The sequence below is a fragment of the Phytophthora cinnamomi genome, assembly GCF_018691715.1.
Source record: "Phytophthora cinnamomi strain GKB4 chromosome Unknown Contig16, whole genome shotgun sequence".
In the NCBI taxonomy this organism is placed as follows: domain Eukaryota; phylum Oomycota; class Peronosporomycetes; order Peronosporales; family Peronosporaceae; genus Phytophthora; species Phytophthora cinnamomi.
Genome location: NW_027150949.1, coordinates 2,409,746 through 2,428,428, shown reverse-complemented (window position 1 = coordinate 2,428,428; position 18,683 = coordinate 2,409,746). Strand labels below are relative to the sequence as shown.

Genomic DNA, 18,683 nt, shown 5'->3' with positions numbered 1-18,683 from the left:
CAATGTACCCATTGGTGTGACTTACACCAAAGTGAGGAAGTATCTAAAACTTTTAACAGATATTTTATCTGTTAAATTCACAAGTGGCTTGTAGCCACTTGTACGTGTAACCCCGTTACACCATCCCCCCCGTAAGGTTAGACGCGCGGGGTCCCCGCACGTCAATCTCTGAATTGACCATTCGTCAATTCTCCGCGTTGGAGAAGAAACCCGAGCTCATTCAAATATAAGCGCGCCCCAAGTGACGAAGAACCAGAAGGCGGTGGAGAGTCATCTCTCCATCGATGACTACTTCGAGCGCCAGAAGGCGGAGTATGGCGACGTCGTCGACTTCGACGACGACGATGAAGACATGGAGGACGATAACGACTCATCCTCATAGCGCAAAGACTCAGCGTCGAGCGAATCGCTTGACCCCCATGCTAAGAACATTCGCCGGCGTGAAGGGGACGAATCGGACGCTTCGGGTTCGAAGCGTTCGCGAACTGAGAGTGATACCCCACTCGCTTCCGCTGGGGCTCTCAGTTCTCCGCGCGCTGCAACTGCAGCGCGCGATCCGTGGATGCCGTCCGAGATCTCGGACCGGTATGGGAACTCGGTACCTCCGAATAAGGTGCCGCTATACGTATGCAGCGCCATCAAAGATGACGCCGTGGCTACCGAGCTGCACTTTGATGCGGAGACGCATCAAAGGCGCGATTATTACATCGGACTCTTCCATGAGCTCGATGGATTCAAATCAAGAAAACATCTTCTCGCAGCAAAGTGCCCGAGTGGCAGACACTTTGTCAAAGTTGGAATGCTTTTGTTGAGAACTTCAACAAGAAGCCGAATGTTTATCGTGATCGGATTAAGCAAGCGCGTGATCGCTTCGAGACGTACTCGAAGCGTGGAAAGTTGGAGCAACTCCATGTTGCTGCGGAGGAGGCTAACGTGCCGTGCGCTGTGCCCGAGGGCTTTCAGTGCGCGAAGTGCGTTCCAGGCGCGGTCCGCTTGAGCGACCGCGACCTGAACGGGTACACGTCATTCCGCGCGCCCGAAAGTCTGAACGAGCTCCCTGCTAAGTTCTTAGCATGTGAGGATTCGGGTGCTAGCAATGACTGCAGCGCTCGCACTACTTCCGCTGCGCCAGCGCGTACTGCTCTTCGTACGCCCTCACCATTTCCGGAACGTCCTCCAGCAAGACGTTCCGCGGCTCCCATGTATCTTGATGGGGGGGGGGGGGGGGGAATCCTCTCCAACGAATACGAAAACGAGCCCCTTGAGGGTTCGTTTTCGGGATACTATGGCCAACAAACCGCTCAACAACCCAGCGGGTTGAGCCGCGGGCGTCACGGATCGGCGGTGGCGGGGGTGGGAACACGCCCCGGGTATGATCAGCCCCGGGCTGATCAGTACGCGCCCCTCCACGACCGGGTGACCGCCGTGGAGCGTCTTCAGGGCGCTGAGTTCGCCGCCTTGAAACAGGAGCTGGCGAACCAGAATGCTCAAGTCGCGACGGTCGCGCAGACCGCCTCGAATATCCAGGTCGAGCTGGGGACCCAGATGAAGGGGTTGCTCCAGCGCGGACGCACGCTGGAGTAGAGGCCGCTCGTTGCCGAGGCCAAGGCTTCCGCTTCTGCCTCGGCTCCTGCCGAGGCTTCGGGTCAGCCGAGCTAGATGGATCGTGCTGCCGGTACGGCTTCAGCCGTCCGACGTAAAAGGTCGGGTGGAGGCGCATGTTAGACGGTATGTCTAGCGTGTAAGCGTTGCCGTGCCATGCTAACACAGTGAACGGCCCGATGAAGCGCGGAGCAAGCTTACTTGCTCCGAAATCCGAAACTACTGTTTAGGCAGGTTTTGGGTAGCTAACAAAACCAATGAACTAACTTTGAATTCATTTGTGTTGCCTCTGCCCACATTGTCTGCGTTCAGCTTCTGTTGGTCAACATTAGCTGCTATTGCATCTTGGACAAACCGAATTACGGCTTGTCTTTTGGCAATGAAGTTGGTTGCATCCGAGCTGAAGTCATTCAGCTCGTTCTCCGCTAGAGGCCCGGCCTTTGCGTGGTTCTTCGCGGTTTCTGCGCCCTGCGCAGACCCGTGGTCGTTGGCCTTGTTGTTGGGAGAGTCTGCGCCCTGCGCAGACTCATGTGGTTTGTCCATTGTTGCAGCTGACACTGTGCAAGTGTCAGCGGTTTTCTGCGGCTGCTGTATTGCAGTCGTAGATCCTCCCCCACTTAAAGTGGGAGCCATCACTCCGAGTAAACTCGGTAGACGTGGATGTCGCATGGCATTCACGTAGAACGGTGTATGCCCGGTCGAGGCATGCACTGTGTTATTGATGGCAAACTCTGCCATCGATAAACACTCGCTCCAGTATTGGAACGAGTGAGCGTAGCTCTTCAAAATGTCGACGAGCACGCGATTCACGCGCTCGGTTTGGCCGTCCGTCTGCGGATGGTCCGCAGTCAACATTGAAAGTTGGCTCCCAAGAAGTGAAAACACTTCTTGCCACAGGTGCGCTGTGAAGCGCGGGTCTCTGTCCGACACAATGTCGGTCGGTATGCCATGGTGTTTGAACACCATGTCGACGAACAGACGGGCCGTCTGCTTTGCGGTCACCTCTGTCGGGACCGCAGCAAGATGTACCATCTTGCTGAAACGGTCGACGAAGACCACAACACCGGTATTTCCTCCGCTGTCCGGGGGAAGACCAAAGATGAAGTCCAAAGACATGGACTTCCAACACTCCGACGGAGTCGGTAGTGATTGCAATGGAGACTGCGCAAACGGCGCAGGCTTTACGCGTTGGCATACCTCGCAAGCACGGACGTGCTTGCGCACCCACTTGTACTGGTGGTGCCAGTAGAAGTCACGCATGAGAAGGACATATGTCTTCTCATGTCCGAGATGTCCCGCAGACGGGGCATCATGATACTCGTACATGATCCTGAGTCGCAGGTCATGGTCATTTCGCACGACAACGCGGACCGCGTTGTCGTCAACCGCATTGTAAAGAAACAGTCCGTCGTGCACTCGATATCGGTGTGCACGCGCACGAAGGTGCTTGGGCAGCTTCTGACGAGCCTTGTCAGAAGGTGCGGTGCCATAGGCCAGCAAGAGTTTCGCGTCCGCATCGTGCGCATACGCAGCCTTCACGTCGTCCAACAGAGACGACGTGGGTGTGCTCGCTCGCATGGCGTCAATGGCATTGACGTCAGCAGCTTCCGCGTAGTCCGGCCGACGTGATAACGCGTCGGCCACCACATTCAATCTTCCGGGTTTGTATTCGACCCGGAAGTTATACTCCGCAAAGAATGAGAGCCATCTCGCCATTCTTTGTGATATGTGTGATGACTTCACTGCAGTGCGCAGTGATGCATGGTCGGTGTAGACCACAAACGGTCTACATCCAAGTAAATACACTCGGAATTTTGCGAGTGCGTATTTCATGGCAAGGAGTTCCTTGTCATGCACCGGATAGTTGCGCTCAGCTGGCTTCAGCTGACGAGATTGGTAGTAGACGACACGATCACGGCCCTCGTGATCGTGCTGAATCAACGCGCATCCGATCGCGAAATCGGATGCGTCACGCACTACGTGAAATGAGCGATCTTGGTCAGCCACTGCCAAGATCGGTGCCTCAGTCAAGCCCCACTTGACTGCATCGAATGTCTTTTGGCAATCGGGTGTCCAATTCCACACAGCTTCTTTCTTAAGAAGTTGTGATAGCGGGCGGATCTTGCCTGCGTAATACTCCACGTACTTGCACAAGTACGTGGCCAAGCCAAGGAACTGCCTCAGTTCCTTGACACTTGAAGGCGTTGGCCATTCATTAATCACTCTGACCTTTTCCGGGTCAGGGCGAACATCATTCTTTCCTACGAGACACCCGAGGACGGGTATCTCGCTCGCCCCGAAGATACACTTCTTCAGGTTCGCGTAGAGCTTATGCTTTCGCATAAGCTCAAGTAGCTTCCGGAGATGCACCCTGTGCATTTCAATGTCGGTCTTCCCGTCCACAGCCCGGCTGTGGATGAATACATCATCGAAGTAGCTCGGTGCGAAGTCGCGCACCGAGCGCAACAAGTGCGTCACGCACCTGTTGAAAGTCGCAGGGGCGTTCTTAAGCCCCTGCGGCATTACTAGCCATTCCCAGAGCATGCCGCTTGGCGTGCTCACTGCCGTGAGAGGGATATCGCTCTCACGCATTAGGATTTGATAAAATCCATCTCGCAAGTCGAGAGCACTGTAAACGGTGCTCCCGGCCATCGAATCGATGATAACATCTTTTCGCGGTATCGGCGTTTGCGCCGGTACCGCTGCATCGTTCAGCTTGTTGTAGGCATGAACGATGCGCCATCCGCCCTATGGCGTTTTGGCACAGAACGTCGGAGCACTGTGTGAGGACTTTGATTCCCGCACTTGTCCTGCTTTACGACAACTTTCAAAGAAGTCGTCGATCGCTTTCACTTGCTCTCGCGGCAGTGGCCACTGCCGCGTAACACAGTACTTCGTGCCCGGCACGAGATCAATCTCGTGCTGGACGCCTTTATCCTGCGGAAGCTCCGCAGGAATCTCTTCCGGGAGTACGTCCTAGTACTTCCTCAACAATCCGTAATAAGGACTCGACTTCAGCGAGTCCCAGCCTTGTTCCTCGAAGCGCTCTCGCTTCGTCTTCGCACTGCACTCACAGTGGTACTTCCCATGAAGAGCTGCCTCAGCTCTTCGCTCTCGCTCTCCGTTCTTTCGCTGTTCGAAAGTACGCAGACCTGCTCGATGCGTCCATCGTGCAAGTCGCGCGTGAAGCGCTTCCAGCTCATGACTGGGAGCGAAGTCAACTCCGACGCCGTCGTCGGAGGATTAGCAAGTTCCATTTCACGATACTGGAATCCAGTATCGGTGCGCGTCAAGACGCTTAGCGTATCGACGTCCGGCGTCACCGCCTCAGTCTGCCCAGCAGACGGTTCTCGTGGTGGCTCGGTCTCTGACCGAGGCTTGCGCAGCGTTCTTCGCATGCGCCGTCTTATTGTTGTGTGGAGCTTGGCTCCGCACAGTGGTTCTTCTAGTCTAGGCCCGGTCATGGACGGTTGTTCGCCGGCGGACCCTGTCCGCGGGCGCGCGATATCAAGCCCGGCTTGATCGCATGGCGCTTCGCCTTGCAGCCCGGCTGCACGACAGCATGCAAATTGCGTCAGTACGGGACGTTTGCAACCGTCCGCACTATTTGCAGCGTCAACTCCCGGAGTTGACACGCCTTCGTCACCTCGACGCCATTCATTGGCGGAGCCCCTCATGACCGAGGGTGCGTCGGCTCCCGGAGCCGACGCACTGTTGTCGACCTGACCTCTTCGGGTCAGGGACTGTCCCTTACACGCTTGAACGTGGGTACTGGTCCCCGGAACTAGTACGTCTTTTTCTCCTGACGACGGCAGCCTTGCCGACGTTGGTCTCACTTGTGCGCGCCCTCGCGCACTTCCTGGGCACTCCGGGACAGCAACATTAAGCGCTGTCTCGACTGGTGAGCCGCGCGCACCTGCTGGTGCGTGCGCTGCGGTAACAGGGTCGTCGCTCTCTGTTCCGCTGTCGCGGCTGAAGCGCACGAGCGTGCGCTTCTTCTAATCTACTACCGGATCATGCCGTGCAAGCCACGACATGCCCATAACAACGTCGAACTTATCGTCCAGGTCCAGGACGATAAAGTGTTCGACAAACACCCGTTGTTTGTACGAGAAGCGCACGTTCACGACGCGCTTCTCAGTCTTCACGATGGCGCCTGTTGCCAATCGAACGTCCAGAAGACTCGGTAAACTCCGCAGTCGAACAAAGTTGTTCGACGCGCCCGAATCTACCTGAGCTCGGAGAGAGCCGCTCGCTCTCTTCGACGTTACCTTCAAGATGACCGGGTTCGGCCTGTCGTCTTGTTTCTTGCAGAGAGAGCTAGTTTCACTGGGGGCTGCAGTCCTCAGTGTCGCGTGCCCAACGTCGGCACGCGTGACTGCATTACCAGTAGGGCGCCCCGCGCCTACTGGATGTTCACGTTTTTTGTTTGTTCGCGGCGATGGGCATGCCCGGCATCGCCACGACGGCCACCATTGTAGTGCACGGGAGCCGTGCACTCTCTGTCAAAGTGACCGATCCTTCCGCAACGGAAGCATCGCACATTGCTTCCGTGCTGCTGGTGACCAGCAGCCGTTGCATTCGAGAGGTCCATTGGTTCCGGACCTCCCGTGCTCACTACCGGGCGCGGTTGCGGCCTCGGTACATTTACATGGAGTTTAGCCTGCCGCAGGCTAAACTCTTCTTGCATGGCAAGGGTGATTGCAGCTTCGAGAGTACTCGGGTACTCTCGGAAGAGACAGGTCTTCACAGGCCCATCTCTCAGTCCCTTCATGAACGTGACGACTTTAGTCGCCTCGTCTATCGGGTTGGTCACGATGTTCGAGACCAAGTACCGTGCACGCTGCGCGTAAGCATTAACGTCATGCTTACCCTGCTACAGGTCGAGGAATTCCGCCCTCGACCGGAACTCGTTTTGCGGGGGCTCAAACGCTTGTCTGAGCTCCTCTTTGAACACTTCGTACGTGCTGAAGCACGTAGGATCTGAGAGTCGGCGTCCATACGCCCAACTCCTTGCGCGTCCGCCAAGGCAGGACATGGAGAACGCGACCTTCGACAGCGGGTCGACGATGCGTCGAGCCGCTATGGCTGTGTCGAGCTCGACAAGCCACCGAAGGAGAGGCTCGCCCTCTCTTCCCACATAATTGCTTACGCTCAACTTTAATGGTTGAGCACGCGGTGTCGTCCCGGACGACGCCGTCACTGAGGAAGCAGCATCACACTGCTCCTTCATGATGAACCCCAGAGCAACACCATGTTGCTCCGTCGGCGATAGCGTACGCAGCATCGTACTATCGCCGCTTCTCCAATGACTGTTGACAGTCGTTGGAGGGCTTCCCACTCTGGGTCAGACAGGTGGGGGCAGTCAGCGCGTGCAACATGCGTTGCAGGCGTGTTGGAGCTCTCCATGGGCACCTCCGTGTTCATGGGGTTCTCGGCTCCGCGTTCGTACACCCTGTACGAACGTCAAGCAGTCGGTCGTTGGACGGACTACAAAGTGCTACCAGGTGTAGTGGGTCTAACTTGACTCACTACTTTAGCTTACACGTTGCGCTACGTGTATGAGAAAGCGTATGTACTTCATAATAACTTGCGTTAATTATACTTGAGTACACAAGTATAATATAAATCAAATAAAGACTCCAAGTGACTTTAATTAGGAAAACTGAGAACTGTATTGTTTGTAAATTGATCTTCCTCCTCAATCTGCTATAACTGTTTATCGTCTATGAAAGGGGTTGACAGTGGCTGGCTGTCAGAACCCCACCAATATGCATGTCTCTAATTGGTAGAAAGATGCTTCTTTCTACCAATAGATCTTTGGGTAGGTGTGGACCACTCATTGTGGTGGCCCACTTCAATGTATCTATTGGTGTGACTTACACCAAAGTGAGGAAGTATCTAAAACCTTTAACAGATATTTATCTGTTATACCATAAGTGACAAATGTCATGCACAAGTGACAGTTGTCACTTGTGTGTGTAACCCCGTTACAGTCAGCCTCAAAGGCGCTTAGTGTTGACACGGCTCAGTGGCGGATGAGATCGAACGCAGCATCGATGGAGGACAGCACGGTGATAAACTCTCTTCAGCTGTATAGCCAAACGAAGCGGGCATTTCAGAAGGCATGCGGCAAAGATTCCGTCCTCAAACAGTTGTGGAAGTCAGGCCGCTCGTCGAAAGAATACGAAATCATCCGCGGCTGATCTATTTAAAGAGTGACGACAGCCTACGTCGCCTTTGCGTTCCAAACAACCGGAAACTTCGGCTCGATGTCATCCACAACGCACATGATGCTGCCATCATGGCACACCCAGGAATCCGCCGCACACAACTTGCTGCAGCACACTGGTACTTCTGGCCGAGCATGGACCTGGATATCAAAGCCTACGTTCAGAGCTGTGAGTCTTGTATGACGTACAAGTCGAGCACCGGCCGGAAGACCGGTAAGCTCCTGCCAATTCCGTTGCCGGTGGCTTGTTGGGATGTTGTCTCGACTGACTTCATCACACATTTGCCCGTGTCTGACGGCTTTGATGCGATCATGGTTGTGGTAGACAAGTTGTCGAAGCGTCCAGTCTACATCCCGACACACACCACGGCGACCGCGGAAGATATTGTCAAGCTGTTCTTGAACAACGTTATCCGGTACTATGGAATCCCATCGACCATCATCTCCGACCGGGACCCGAAGTTCACGTCGAAGTTCTGAAAAGCACTGGTGAACCTGATGAAGATCAAGACAGCGATGACGACTGCCCACCGAACTCAGGCCGATTGTCAAACCGAGCGTCAGAATCGGACTCTCGAACACTCATTACGATGCTCCATCTCGTACCACGGAAACGACTGGAATGAGCACCTACCCATGATCGAATATGCGCATGCAACGCTGGTGTCAAGCTCTTCGAAGATGTCGCCATTCTTCGTCGACACAGGCCGTCAACCTAAGAATCCATTGAGTAGTGCTGACGGCGATCAAGCGGTGGCAAGGTGTCGCGTGGAGTACGCGCCTATAGGTCCATATCCGATCCTGGAGCTTCAGGGCAACGTCGCGCTACTGAATCTACCGGCTAACTTGAAGCACATCAGCCCACGCGTGAACATCGACAAGCTCAAGGTATACAACAGCAACCCTGTTCGCTTCGTCGGCCGCATGATCCCGAAGTCGACTCCCATGATTTCCGATGGCGACGGCGAGCCGCTACTTGTTGTCGAAGCTCTGATCAAGAAGCGCATCTTCAACCGCCAACCTGAGTACTCAGTCAAGTGCCACGGACTCCCTCACCATGAGAACTCGTGGGAACGCGAGCGCGACATCAAGCACGTCAGCCACTGGCAAGCGCTGCTGAAGCATATTCGCCAGCGCACTCGAGTGGCACGGGCCTAGTGGAATTCTCTGGATTAGATGTGACACTGTACTATTCCTTATATCGAGGGACTATGGTATTACCAACTTCAACTTCGGCGACTTCAACGTTCAAGGTGCCGGGATTCGCTCAAGTCGGGGGGGGGGGGGGGTAATAATCTGCACATGCAAGAGCAGAAGCAACACCACATCATCATCAGTTGAGTCCGCGCACAGAGAGCCTGGGTCGCCGCCTGCATACTTAACGGGTTGCGCAAGCGTTGGCTCCAGCAAGCCACAGCCAACCAATGCATGTTTCAGAATGTGTGCCACGAGGGCGCCCTTGGGTAAATAGATAGCACAGAATAAAGAGATAACCACATCCCACATCAATACAGTTTTCCAATTTACCTTCAAAGCAACAAGCACAACCAAAGCCTTACATCGGCGTTAAGACCGAAAATGTTCTTCGGTGTCTCCTTTGATGGGTGCAGTACTCCATTCTTTGTCACAAATAACGAACTTCAGTGGCATACATATGAAAACTATGCGGTAATGTAGGTCATGAGAGTTTGAGCGCGCACTTTTTGAATTTGAGTGTTGACTTGGAGAATAACGCCCCGTGGACTTTGGGAAGCACTGGTTCGGCTTCGCGATGCATCGCGATGGTGATCCTACCGCTCTCCATTCCCCCAGCGTTTTCGAACCACAAACAGGGAAAACAGGTGCAGCTTGCAGGGCAATAGACCCCCTACATGACATCGCGATGGAACGCTCTTACCTCCAAATATCTTTGACCTCGCATAGTATCAGTTACAGCCTACCAGCACTCAAGATAAGATGACACCATGCTAGATATTGTACTTGTCACTTACGCCCGAAGAGCGACGAGCCAAATAGCTCACGAAATCTCGGTTGACCACTCGAATTCAGTCGATCATATGGACCGTACTATTTCTGCGTACGATTGCTGTTGACACTATGTTAGCGCCGATTACGACAAGTTGTGGGAATCAGCGATTACGTGCACCAGCATTCTCTCGCTTAGCTGGGCTGAGGTTAGACTTGCACTGTTCATTTTCCTATTCGACTCAAGAGCCACAAAACCACAAGCCCGAACAGCCATGGCCAGCAGCTTCTTGGCCCCGCCGAACCACTATTTGCTCAGTGACGACGTCATTGGTGGCGTCGTGCAGCGTGTCAGCTCCATTCGCGGTCGATTCGGAGGCGATGGCGAGTACACCAGACCGAGGCAAACGTTCCATCAGCTAGACACTACCGCTTCGATCGGCCACAAGCGCCAGCTTCAACTCGAATCACTTCCGGAAATGACCTCGAAGCGCACAACATACAGCATGAACTCAAACACTACTGAGGAGTGGGAGCCGCAGTCGACTAGACGCAAGGTGAAGGTCTCCGCTTCTCGACGCGAGCGATGTCGGATCAACCAAGCGAGATACAGGCTGAGGCAGCGACAGCACGAGGAAGATCTCGACAAGAGCATCCGCCAGGTGCAGGAGCAGATCCAGGACCTCGAGACGCGGCGGCAGGACATTCTGCGCTGCTCTCCGACGAACGAGAGCGTGTGGGTCATGGCGACAGAGTACTTCCGGCTGTTCCGGTACGGGTTCATGGCGCCCATGATGGTGCCCGAGTCGCCCTCCTCCAAGTCCTCGTTCTCTCTTCTCACCACCACCAAGAAGCAGGACTCACTGACACTTAAGCAGTCGAATGTGCAGCTCGAGTTTCTGAAGGAGAGCATGGCCGAAGAAGTGACCGACGGCGTCGTGTGTGGCGCGGAGGCTTTGATGGAGAACTGGAGACTCCTGTCGCGTTACCACGGCGACGTGCACTACCAGCTCAAGCGCCTGGAGCAGCTTGGCGAGGACTCTCTTTGCGCCGTCACGACAACCAGCGTCACTATGACTGAGAACACACTGCGCCATGTGTACCCCCACCTGGACGTTGAGCATTCGACACTTGCTGCAAAGTTGCTGAACCAACGGCTGGTCATGCGCGGAACGGTGCGCTTCGACTGGGACAACGCTAGCGGCCGAGTGGTGCGAGTGGAGTCCAAGGTGGACGCTCTGACGCCGATGCTGAAACTACTGGGCAGTCTTGAAAACGTCGCTGCTGTCTTCGAAAAGGCTCTGATGACTCCCGAGGGCAGGTTTACCGCCGCCGATAGTGCTAACGGCAACAAGTAATTAAACTGTAGTTTTATGAGTAAATTTTTAGTCATGCAAATTTGGGCTAAACGTTTGACGTCATTTGTTGCTACTGTTTGGCACGTTCGCGATCTGCGATGACCGAGCGTACAAAGCCAGCTTTTCAAGTATTCGGCTCCGTTCTTATGCGACGCAGTGGTAGCCACTAACATCACGCACATTGTGCATGTCGTGTACGTGGCAATCACCCTCATATCCATATGAAGACTTCGTCATGGCGTTTATTCGGACGACCACGATGGCCGACGTCACGGACGGAACTTTGTACAGTGTAGAGCAGCTACTGGAGAATTGGCGATTGTTCTCACGCTACCACGACGACGTAAGCGTCGAGGTAAAGTGTTTGGAGCAGGACGATGGCGGATCCATAACCACGATAACAACAACCAGTCTTACCATCAGATTCAGCACGTGTATCCGCACCTTGTTCACAGCGAAAACGGAGTGCAAGTATTTTCGCCACTCGCGGAGATACTGATAAACGAATGCCTGGGGGTGCCCGGGTCTGTGCGCTTCGACTGGGACGCCGACGCTGCCCGTGTGGCGAGACTGGAGTCCAAGGTTGACATGGTGATGGCGATGATCAAGTTATTGGGTAGTCTGAAGGATGCAGCCTGCGCATTTGCGAGGGCCCTGGTGGCTGCTGACGGAAAATTTATTGTGAACGAGACGTCCTCCACCGCTTTCGGTCAGGCGTCAGAACCGTAGATGAATTTTATGTTCAACCCTTTGCTACCGATTAAATTCTGTGCCGAGTTGGATGATTTCCTGGTGCAAAAGAAGACACCAAGGAGGAGGCTGATGCACGACTTTCGTACTAATACTCGAGAGGAATGCATCGGGGTCAAGTAAATAGAATAATGTATTATTAAAATTAACAATAACATATATATGACGCAACATTCTTCTCGTATGAAAACTCATGCAGACGAAAAGTCACTCACAGCTGAGCATTCTTGACATGTGAATTGGCATTCCCCTATCGAACTCCTATCAAAGTTGTGATTCAAAACCAACACAGCGATACTACAGTACACAGCGTCGCCACTGCGGTCACAGGATGGGTGTTCAGTACACTGCTACCATGTTGACGCTGTGCCTTCGAAATTCGAGGAGATACCGCAACAACTCGAATGATTATGACCACACTGCTCCGTCGAGGTGCGTCCGGGCCTGTCTGGGCTGATGGGTGAGGGGCGACGGCAAAGCTCCGAGCGCTTGTCATCGCCGCAATGCTACGAAGGAAGACGACTGGCGTGCAGATGTGTCAGCAGCAACCTCCCAGAATAACTAACTAAAAGTTGATACTGTATTAATAATATTTTGATTATATTATCATACATGCAGTTTATTCTTTTAGTTAGTTATCGAAAAAATGCTAATGTTATGTGGACGTAGGTACGTGTATTAAGCTCGACCCAACAAGAATCACTGTTATCGATCGGTAGGCGATCATCTGATTCCCAGCAGCGAGAAAGCCAACGCTTTTGCTTGCGTGCATGTATATTGTAGAATCGGCACTTGAGCACACGGACGTACATTTGCATTGAGGGTAGGAACCATTGTGGTCGAGAACTACTACACGGCTACACGCAATAAATCACTCGGGGAGGGCCAGAAGAAGCTGCAGCTCAGCACTTGTACGCTCCCTCCTCGTCTCCTCTCTCGGCGGCTTCGGCGTCGGCGTCGGCGTCGGCATCTTCCTGGCAACTCGTCGCCGCCAGGGCGGGGCGACGGTGATGATTGCAACCCTGCTCAAGCTGCCGGTGTCCACGACGCACTGCCAAGTTGGATTAGTGGTGTTCGTGAGTCTTGCCAACCCAGGCTGGAGGAGAATGAATGTCATTCCCCACGGTGGGGGAAATCCTCCTGAGCTGGTTGCTCACGGTGCCCACTGCCGGCGCTGTCGCTGCGTTCTTGACGATGGTCTTCCGCTCCTACCTCCACAACTAGCTTGCCTTGTACATTCCCGTCAGACATACTGTACCGAATTCTGTCACCCGTGGTAATCGGCGGCGGCATGAACCAGACCCCTAAGCTCGCATGAGTCGCCTCCGTTTGCGAGGCAGACCACTGCTGGGTCCTGGGTTTGCGGCGCACACGGCCTGTCAAACCGTAGGCGGGGGCTCGCTGCGCTCGCTCGTCACGAGCCTCGTGATATCGCTCCCTCTGTTGCACCTGTCCGCACGTTATCCCTGCTTACGGTTCGAAAACGCTGTGGGGATTGGGAGCAATTGGATCGCCATCGCTGATGACTTTCGATGCATCGCGATGCCCAAACAACTTGTTGAACACGTGCTTCTCAAAGTCCAAGAGATAGGCCACGGTGGCCACTCTATGTCGTAGCGCCGCAATGTACACACATCAATACCGTACACATGTCAGTACTGTGTGTCGAGGAGGTCCGGATACTGCTTGTATTATGTACCTCAAGCTTAGCACCCCCAACGCAAATTTGAGGTTTCACGTCAGCACAGCTAAACGTTTTTGTCACTATGTAACGTGTTGGAATCTGCGCCATCCCTAGGAACGATATTCATCGAAATCGACCGGGTATATATCAAGTTTTTTTAATTTTGAAAAATTAAAAATTGACCGGGTTTGCGGGTAGTATGGACAGCTTGCAGGGCAAACACGACACCACTCTCAGCCTGCAAATGTCTTTGACCTCGCATAGTTCAGTTACAGCCTACCAGCACTCAAGATAAGATGACACCATGTTAGATATTGTAGTTGTACCTTACGCGCGAAGAGCGACGAGACAAATACAGTGCGACCCCTCGTTTTCGCGGCTGCTGACCTCTAATAAACTGTTAGAAATAATACTCCGCACATTCAGAGGCACTCAGATGATAGCTTTTGGGACAGGACTGGATTGCGCAAGTGGCGTGCACATCTCCGTTTTCAAAGGTTTTCCCTGTATCAAGGGAGGGATGACACGTTCTCCGAGATTGACTTAAACTCGGGTGCATAGACCTTTTCATACCCCTGCTCTCATTAAACTTTTCTGTGTCGTACAATGTTGCGTCGCCCCTCCTGGTACACTACGCTGACACTAACTCAGAAACACTAACTTTGTCTTAGCGCCAACATGGTATAAGCTGTGGATCTCTTCTCCGCAATGAAGTGTTGCTCTGAGGGCTTTAAAAGATCTCCGATGAACTATTCGCAACTCCTGGTGCCGCACAGGCTTCATTTATAAGGCCCGGATTAAGTGAAATACAGTATCAAATAGCAAATCATTTTAATGTCCATGGCATAGTTTATTACCCTCTCGTTTCTTTTATGGTCCACCCTCCGCGAAAACGGGGGGTCGCACCGTAGATTGGGCTTCCACTCGAATTCAGTTGATCATATGGACCGTACTATTTCTACACGCGATTTGCTGTTGACACCATGTAAACGCCGATTACGACCGGTTGTGGGTATCAGCGATTACGAGCACCAGCGTTTTCTCAGCTGGTACTGAGGTTAGACATGCGTTGTTCATTTTCCTACTCGACTCAAAAGCCACAAAACCACAAGCCCGAACAGCCATGGCCAGCAGCTTCTTGGCCCCGCCGAACCACTATTTGCTCAGTGACGACGTCATTGGTGGCGTCGTGCAGCGTGTCAGCTCCATTCGCGGTCGATTCGGAGGCGATGGCGAGTACACCAGACCGAGGCAAACGTTCCATCAGCTAGACACTACCACTTCGATCGGCCACAAGCGCCAGCTTCAACTCGAATCACTTCCGGAAATGACCTCGAAGCGCACAACATACAGCATGAACTCAAACACTACTGAGGAGTGGGAGCCGCAGTCGACTAGACGCAAGGTGAAGGTCTCCGCTTCTCGACGCGAGCGATGTCGGATCAACCAAGCGAGATACAGGCTGAGGCAGCGACAGCACGAGGAAGATCTCGACAAGAGCATCCGCCAGGTGCAGGAGCAGATCCAGGACCTCGAGACGCGGCGGCAGGACATTCTGCGCTGCTCTCCGACGAACGAGAGCGTGTGGGTCATGGCGACAGAGTACTTCCGGCTGTTCCGGTACGGGTTCATGGCGCCCATGATGGTGCCCGAGTCGCCCTCCTCCAAGTCCTCGTTCTCTCTTCTTACCACCACCAAGAAGCAGGACCCACTGACGCTGAAGCAGTTGAATGTGCAGCTCGAGTTTCTGAAGGAGAGCATGGCCGAAGAAGTGGCCGACGGCGTCGTGTGTGGCGCGGAGGCTTTGATGGAGAACTGGAGACTCCTGTCGCGTTACCACGGCGACGTGCACTACCAGCTCAAGCGCCTGGAGCAGCTTGGCGAGGACTCTCTTTGCGCCGTCACGACAACCAGCGTCACTATGACTGAGAACACACTGCGCCATGTGTACCCCCACCTGGACGTTGAGCATTCGACACTTGCTGCAAAGTTGCTGAACCAACGGCTGGTCATGCGCGGAACGGTGCGCTTCGACTGGGACAACGCTAGCGGCCGAGTGGTGCGAGTGGAGTCCAAGGTGGACGCTCTGACGCCGATGCTGAAACTACTGGGCAGTCTTGAAAACGTCGCTGCTGTCTTCGAAAAGGCTCTGATGACTCCCGAGGGCAGGTTTACCGCCGCCGATAGTGCTAACGGCAACAAGTAATTAAACTGTAGTTTTATGAGTAAATTTTTAGTCATGCAAATTTGGGCTAAACGTTTGACGTCATTTGTTGCTACTGTTTGGCACGTTCGCGATCTGCGATGACCGAGCGTACAAAGCCAGCTTTTCAAGTATTCGGCTCCGTTCTTATGCGACGCAGTGGTAGCCACTAACATCACGCACATTGTGCATGTCGTGTACGTGGCAATCACCCTCATATCCATATGAAGACTTCGTCATGGCGTTTATTCGGACGACCACGATGGCCGACGTCACGGACGGAACTTTGTGCAGTGTAGAGCAGCTACTGGAGAATTGGCGATTGTTCTCACGCTACCACGACGACGTAAGCGTCGAGGTAAAGTGTTTGGAGCAGGACGATGGCGGATCCATAACCACGATAACAACAACCAGTCTTACCATCAGATTCAGCACGTGTATCCGCACCTTGTTCACAGCGAAAACGGAGTGCAAGTATTTTCGCCACTCGCGGAGATACTGATAAACGAATGCCTGGGGGTGCCCGGGTCTGTGCGCTTCGACTGGGACGCCGACGCTGCCCGTGTGGCGAGACTGGAGTCCAAGGTTGACATGGTGATGGCGATGATCAAGTTATTGGGTAGTCTGAAGGATGCAGCCTGCGCATTTGCGAGGGCCCTGGTGGCTGCTGACGGAAAATTTATTGTGAACGAGACGTCCTCCACCGCTTTCGGTCAGGCGTCAGAACCGTAGATGAATTTTATGTTCAACCCTTTGCTACCGATTAAATTCTGTGCCGAGTTGGATGATTTCCTGGTGCAAAAGAAGACACCAAGGAGGAGGCTGATGCACGACTTTCGTACTAATACTCGAGAGGAATGCATCGGGGTCAAGTAAATAGAATAATGTATTATTAAAATTAACAATAACATATATATTGACGCAACATTCTTATCGTATGAAAAGTCACTCACACCTGAGCGTTCTTGACATGTGAATTGACATTCCCCTATCGAACTCCTATCAAAGTTGTGATTCAAAACCAACACAGCGATACTATAGTACACAGCGTCGCCACTGCAGTCACAGGAGGGGTACTCAGTACACTGCTACCATGTTGACGCTGTGCCTCCGAAATTCGAGGAGATACCGCAACAACTCGAATGGTTTTTAACACACTGCTCCGTCGAGGTGCGTCCGGGCCTGTCTGGGCTGATGGGTGAGGGGCGACGGCAAAGCTCCGAGCGCTTGTCATCGCCGCAATGCTACGAAGGAAGACGACTGGCGTGCAGATGTGTCAGCAGCAACCTCCCAGAATAACTAACTAAAAGTTGATACTGTATTAATAATATTTTGATTATATTATCATACATGCAGTTTATTCTTTTAGTTAGTTATCGAAAAAATGCTAATGTTATGTGGACGTAGGTACGTGTATTAAGCTCGACCCAACAAGAATCACTGTTATCGATCGGTAGGCGATCATCTGATTCCCAGCAGCGAGAAAGCCAACGCTTTTGCTTGCGTGCATGTATATTGTAGAATCGGCACTTGAGCACACGGACGTACATTTGCATTGAGGGTAGGAACCATTGTGGTCGAGAACTACTACACGGCTACACGCAATAAATCACTCGGGGAGGGCCAGAAGAAGCTGCAGCTCAGCACTTGGCCGCTCCCTCCTCGTCTCCTCTCTCGGCGGCTTCGGCTTCGGCGTCGGCGTCGGCGTCTTCCTGGCGACTGGCCGCCAGCAGCGCCGGGTGGGCGAGCACCGCCCTCATGCTCTGCAGCCGGCACGCCGGGTCGAACTGCAGCATCTTGTCCAGCAGGTCCATCGTCTCGGGCGCGAGCTGCGCGTCCATGTGCCAGGAGCGCAGCACGCCGCGGCAGCCCACGGCGCGCACCGTGCGGAGCTCGGGGCTGCCGGGCGCCGCGAACTCGAGCAGCGGCGCGCCCGTGAGCAGCATAAAGAGCAGCACGCCGAGCGACCAGACGTCGGCGGCCACGGGGTCGTAGCTGCGCTGGGCCACGACCTCGGGCGCCACGTACTGCGGCTTGCCCACGCAGCCGCTGGCGCGGCGGTCGGCGCGCGTGCTGAGCCCGAAGTCGCCGAGCTTGTACACGCCGTCGCGCGTGACGAAGACGTTCTCGAGCGACACGTCCCGGTGCGCGATGTTGCACGCCTCGTGCAGGAAGCGCAGGCCGCGCGCCAGGTGCAGCACGATGCGCAGCGCGCGGCGCTGGTCCAGGCGGCTCTCGGGCTGCGTGGCGCCCAGGTGGGTCAGCAGGTCGCCGCGCGCGCAGTGCTCCATGACCACGAACACGTGCGCGCGCTGCACGAACGTGTCGAAGACCTGCACGACGTTGGGGTGGCGCCGCGCCCCGCCGCGCAGCTGGCGCGCGGCCTGCCACTCCTTCCAGGGGCCCTGCAGGCGCCCGGCCTGGTCGCGCCGCAGCTGGCCGGCGCACTTGACCACCACGGGGCGCGCGGGCGGCGGCGAAGCCGGAGACGGAGACGAAGGAGAGGAGGAAGGAGACGACGAGGCGGAGGCGCCGCTGCGGTAGACGTGGCCCAGGTAGATCTGCGGCGCCAGGCGCGAGCTGACCTTGATGTGGCGCTGCCGCGGGGCCGCGGCGGCATTGCTGCTGCCGGTGCTGCTGCCATTGCTGCCATTGCTGCCATTGCTGCTGCTGCTCTTGTTGCTGGCGCTGCCGTCGCTGCGATTGCTGCGGCGCGCGCACAGGAGCGTGGCCGTCATGGCGCTGGCTGGGGGCTGCGAGTGACTGCGGGGCGGACGATGGCAAAGTGCGGCGAGGCTTGAAGTACGGACGGCAACTTGTGCGCCTCGCGGCGTGGACGGGGCGCTTCTGCCGCGTCGCATGCTGTCACCCGAGTCGGCCAGTCGTCGT

The 18,683-nt window shown here is 54.6% G+C and overlaps 4 protein-coding genes across 4 annotated transcripts; 3 read left to right on the top strand and 1 right to left on the bottom strand.

The window, feature by feature from the left end:
- Positions 1-8,635: 8,635 nt before the first annotated feature.
- Positions 8,636-8,992, top strand: IUM83_02694 (Retrotransposon nucleocapsid protein; the record flags this gene model as incomplete). The annotated part of the gene is made up of 1 exon (XM_067926634.1): positions 8,636-8,992. One exon carries the CDS (start codon positions 8,636-8,638, stop codon positions 8,990-8,992), a length of 357 nt encoding a protein of 118 aa, XP_067796642.1.
- Positions 8,993-10,074: 1,082 nt separating this feature from the next.
- Positions 10,075-11,157, top strand: IUM83_02693 (BZIP transcription factor; the record flags this gene model as incomplete). Its single annotated transcript, XM_067926633.1, has 1 exon — positions 10,075-11,157. The coding sequence occupies one exon, from the start codon at positions 10,075-10,077 to the stop codon at positions 11,155-11,157; it is 1,083 nt and encodes a 360-aa protein (XP_067796639.1).
- A 3,557-nt stretch (positions 11,158-14,714) lies between these two features.
- IUM83_02692 (BZIP transcription factor) lies at positions 14,715-15,797 on the top strand (the record flags this gene model as incomplete). Its single annotated transcript, XM_067926632.1, has 1 exon — positions 14,715-15,797. One exon carries the CDS (start codon positions 14,715-14,717, stop codon positions 15,795-15,797), a length of 1,083 nt encoding a protein of 360 aa, XP_067796640.1.
- A 1,637-nt stretch (positions 15,798-17,434) lies between these two features.
- Positions 17,435-18,532, bottom strand: IUM83_02691 (serine/threonine protein kinase; the record flags this gene model as incomplete). Its single annotated transcript, XM_067926631.1, has 1 exon — positions 17,435-18,532. One exon carries the CDS (start codon positions 18,530-18,532, stop codon positions 17,435-17,437), a length of 1,098 nt encoding a protein of 365 aa, XP_067796638.1.
- Between the last annotated feature and the right edge of the window lie 151 nt (positions 18,533-18,683).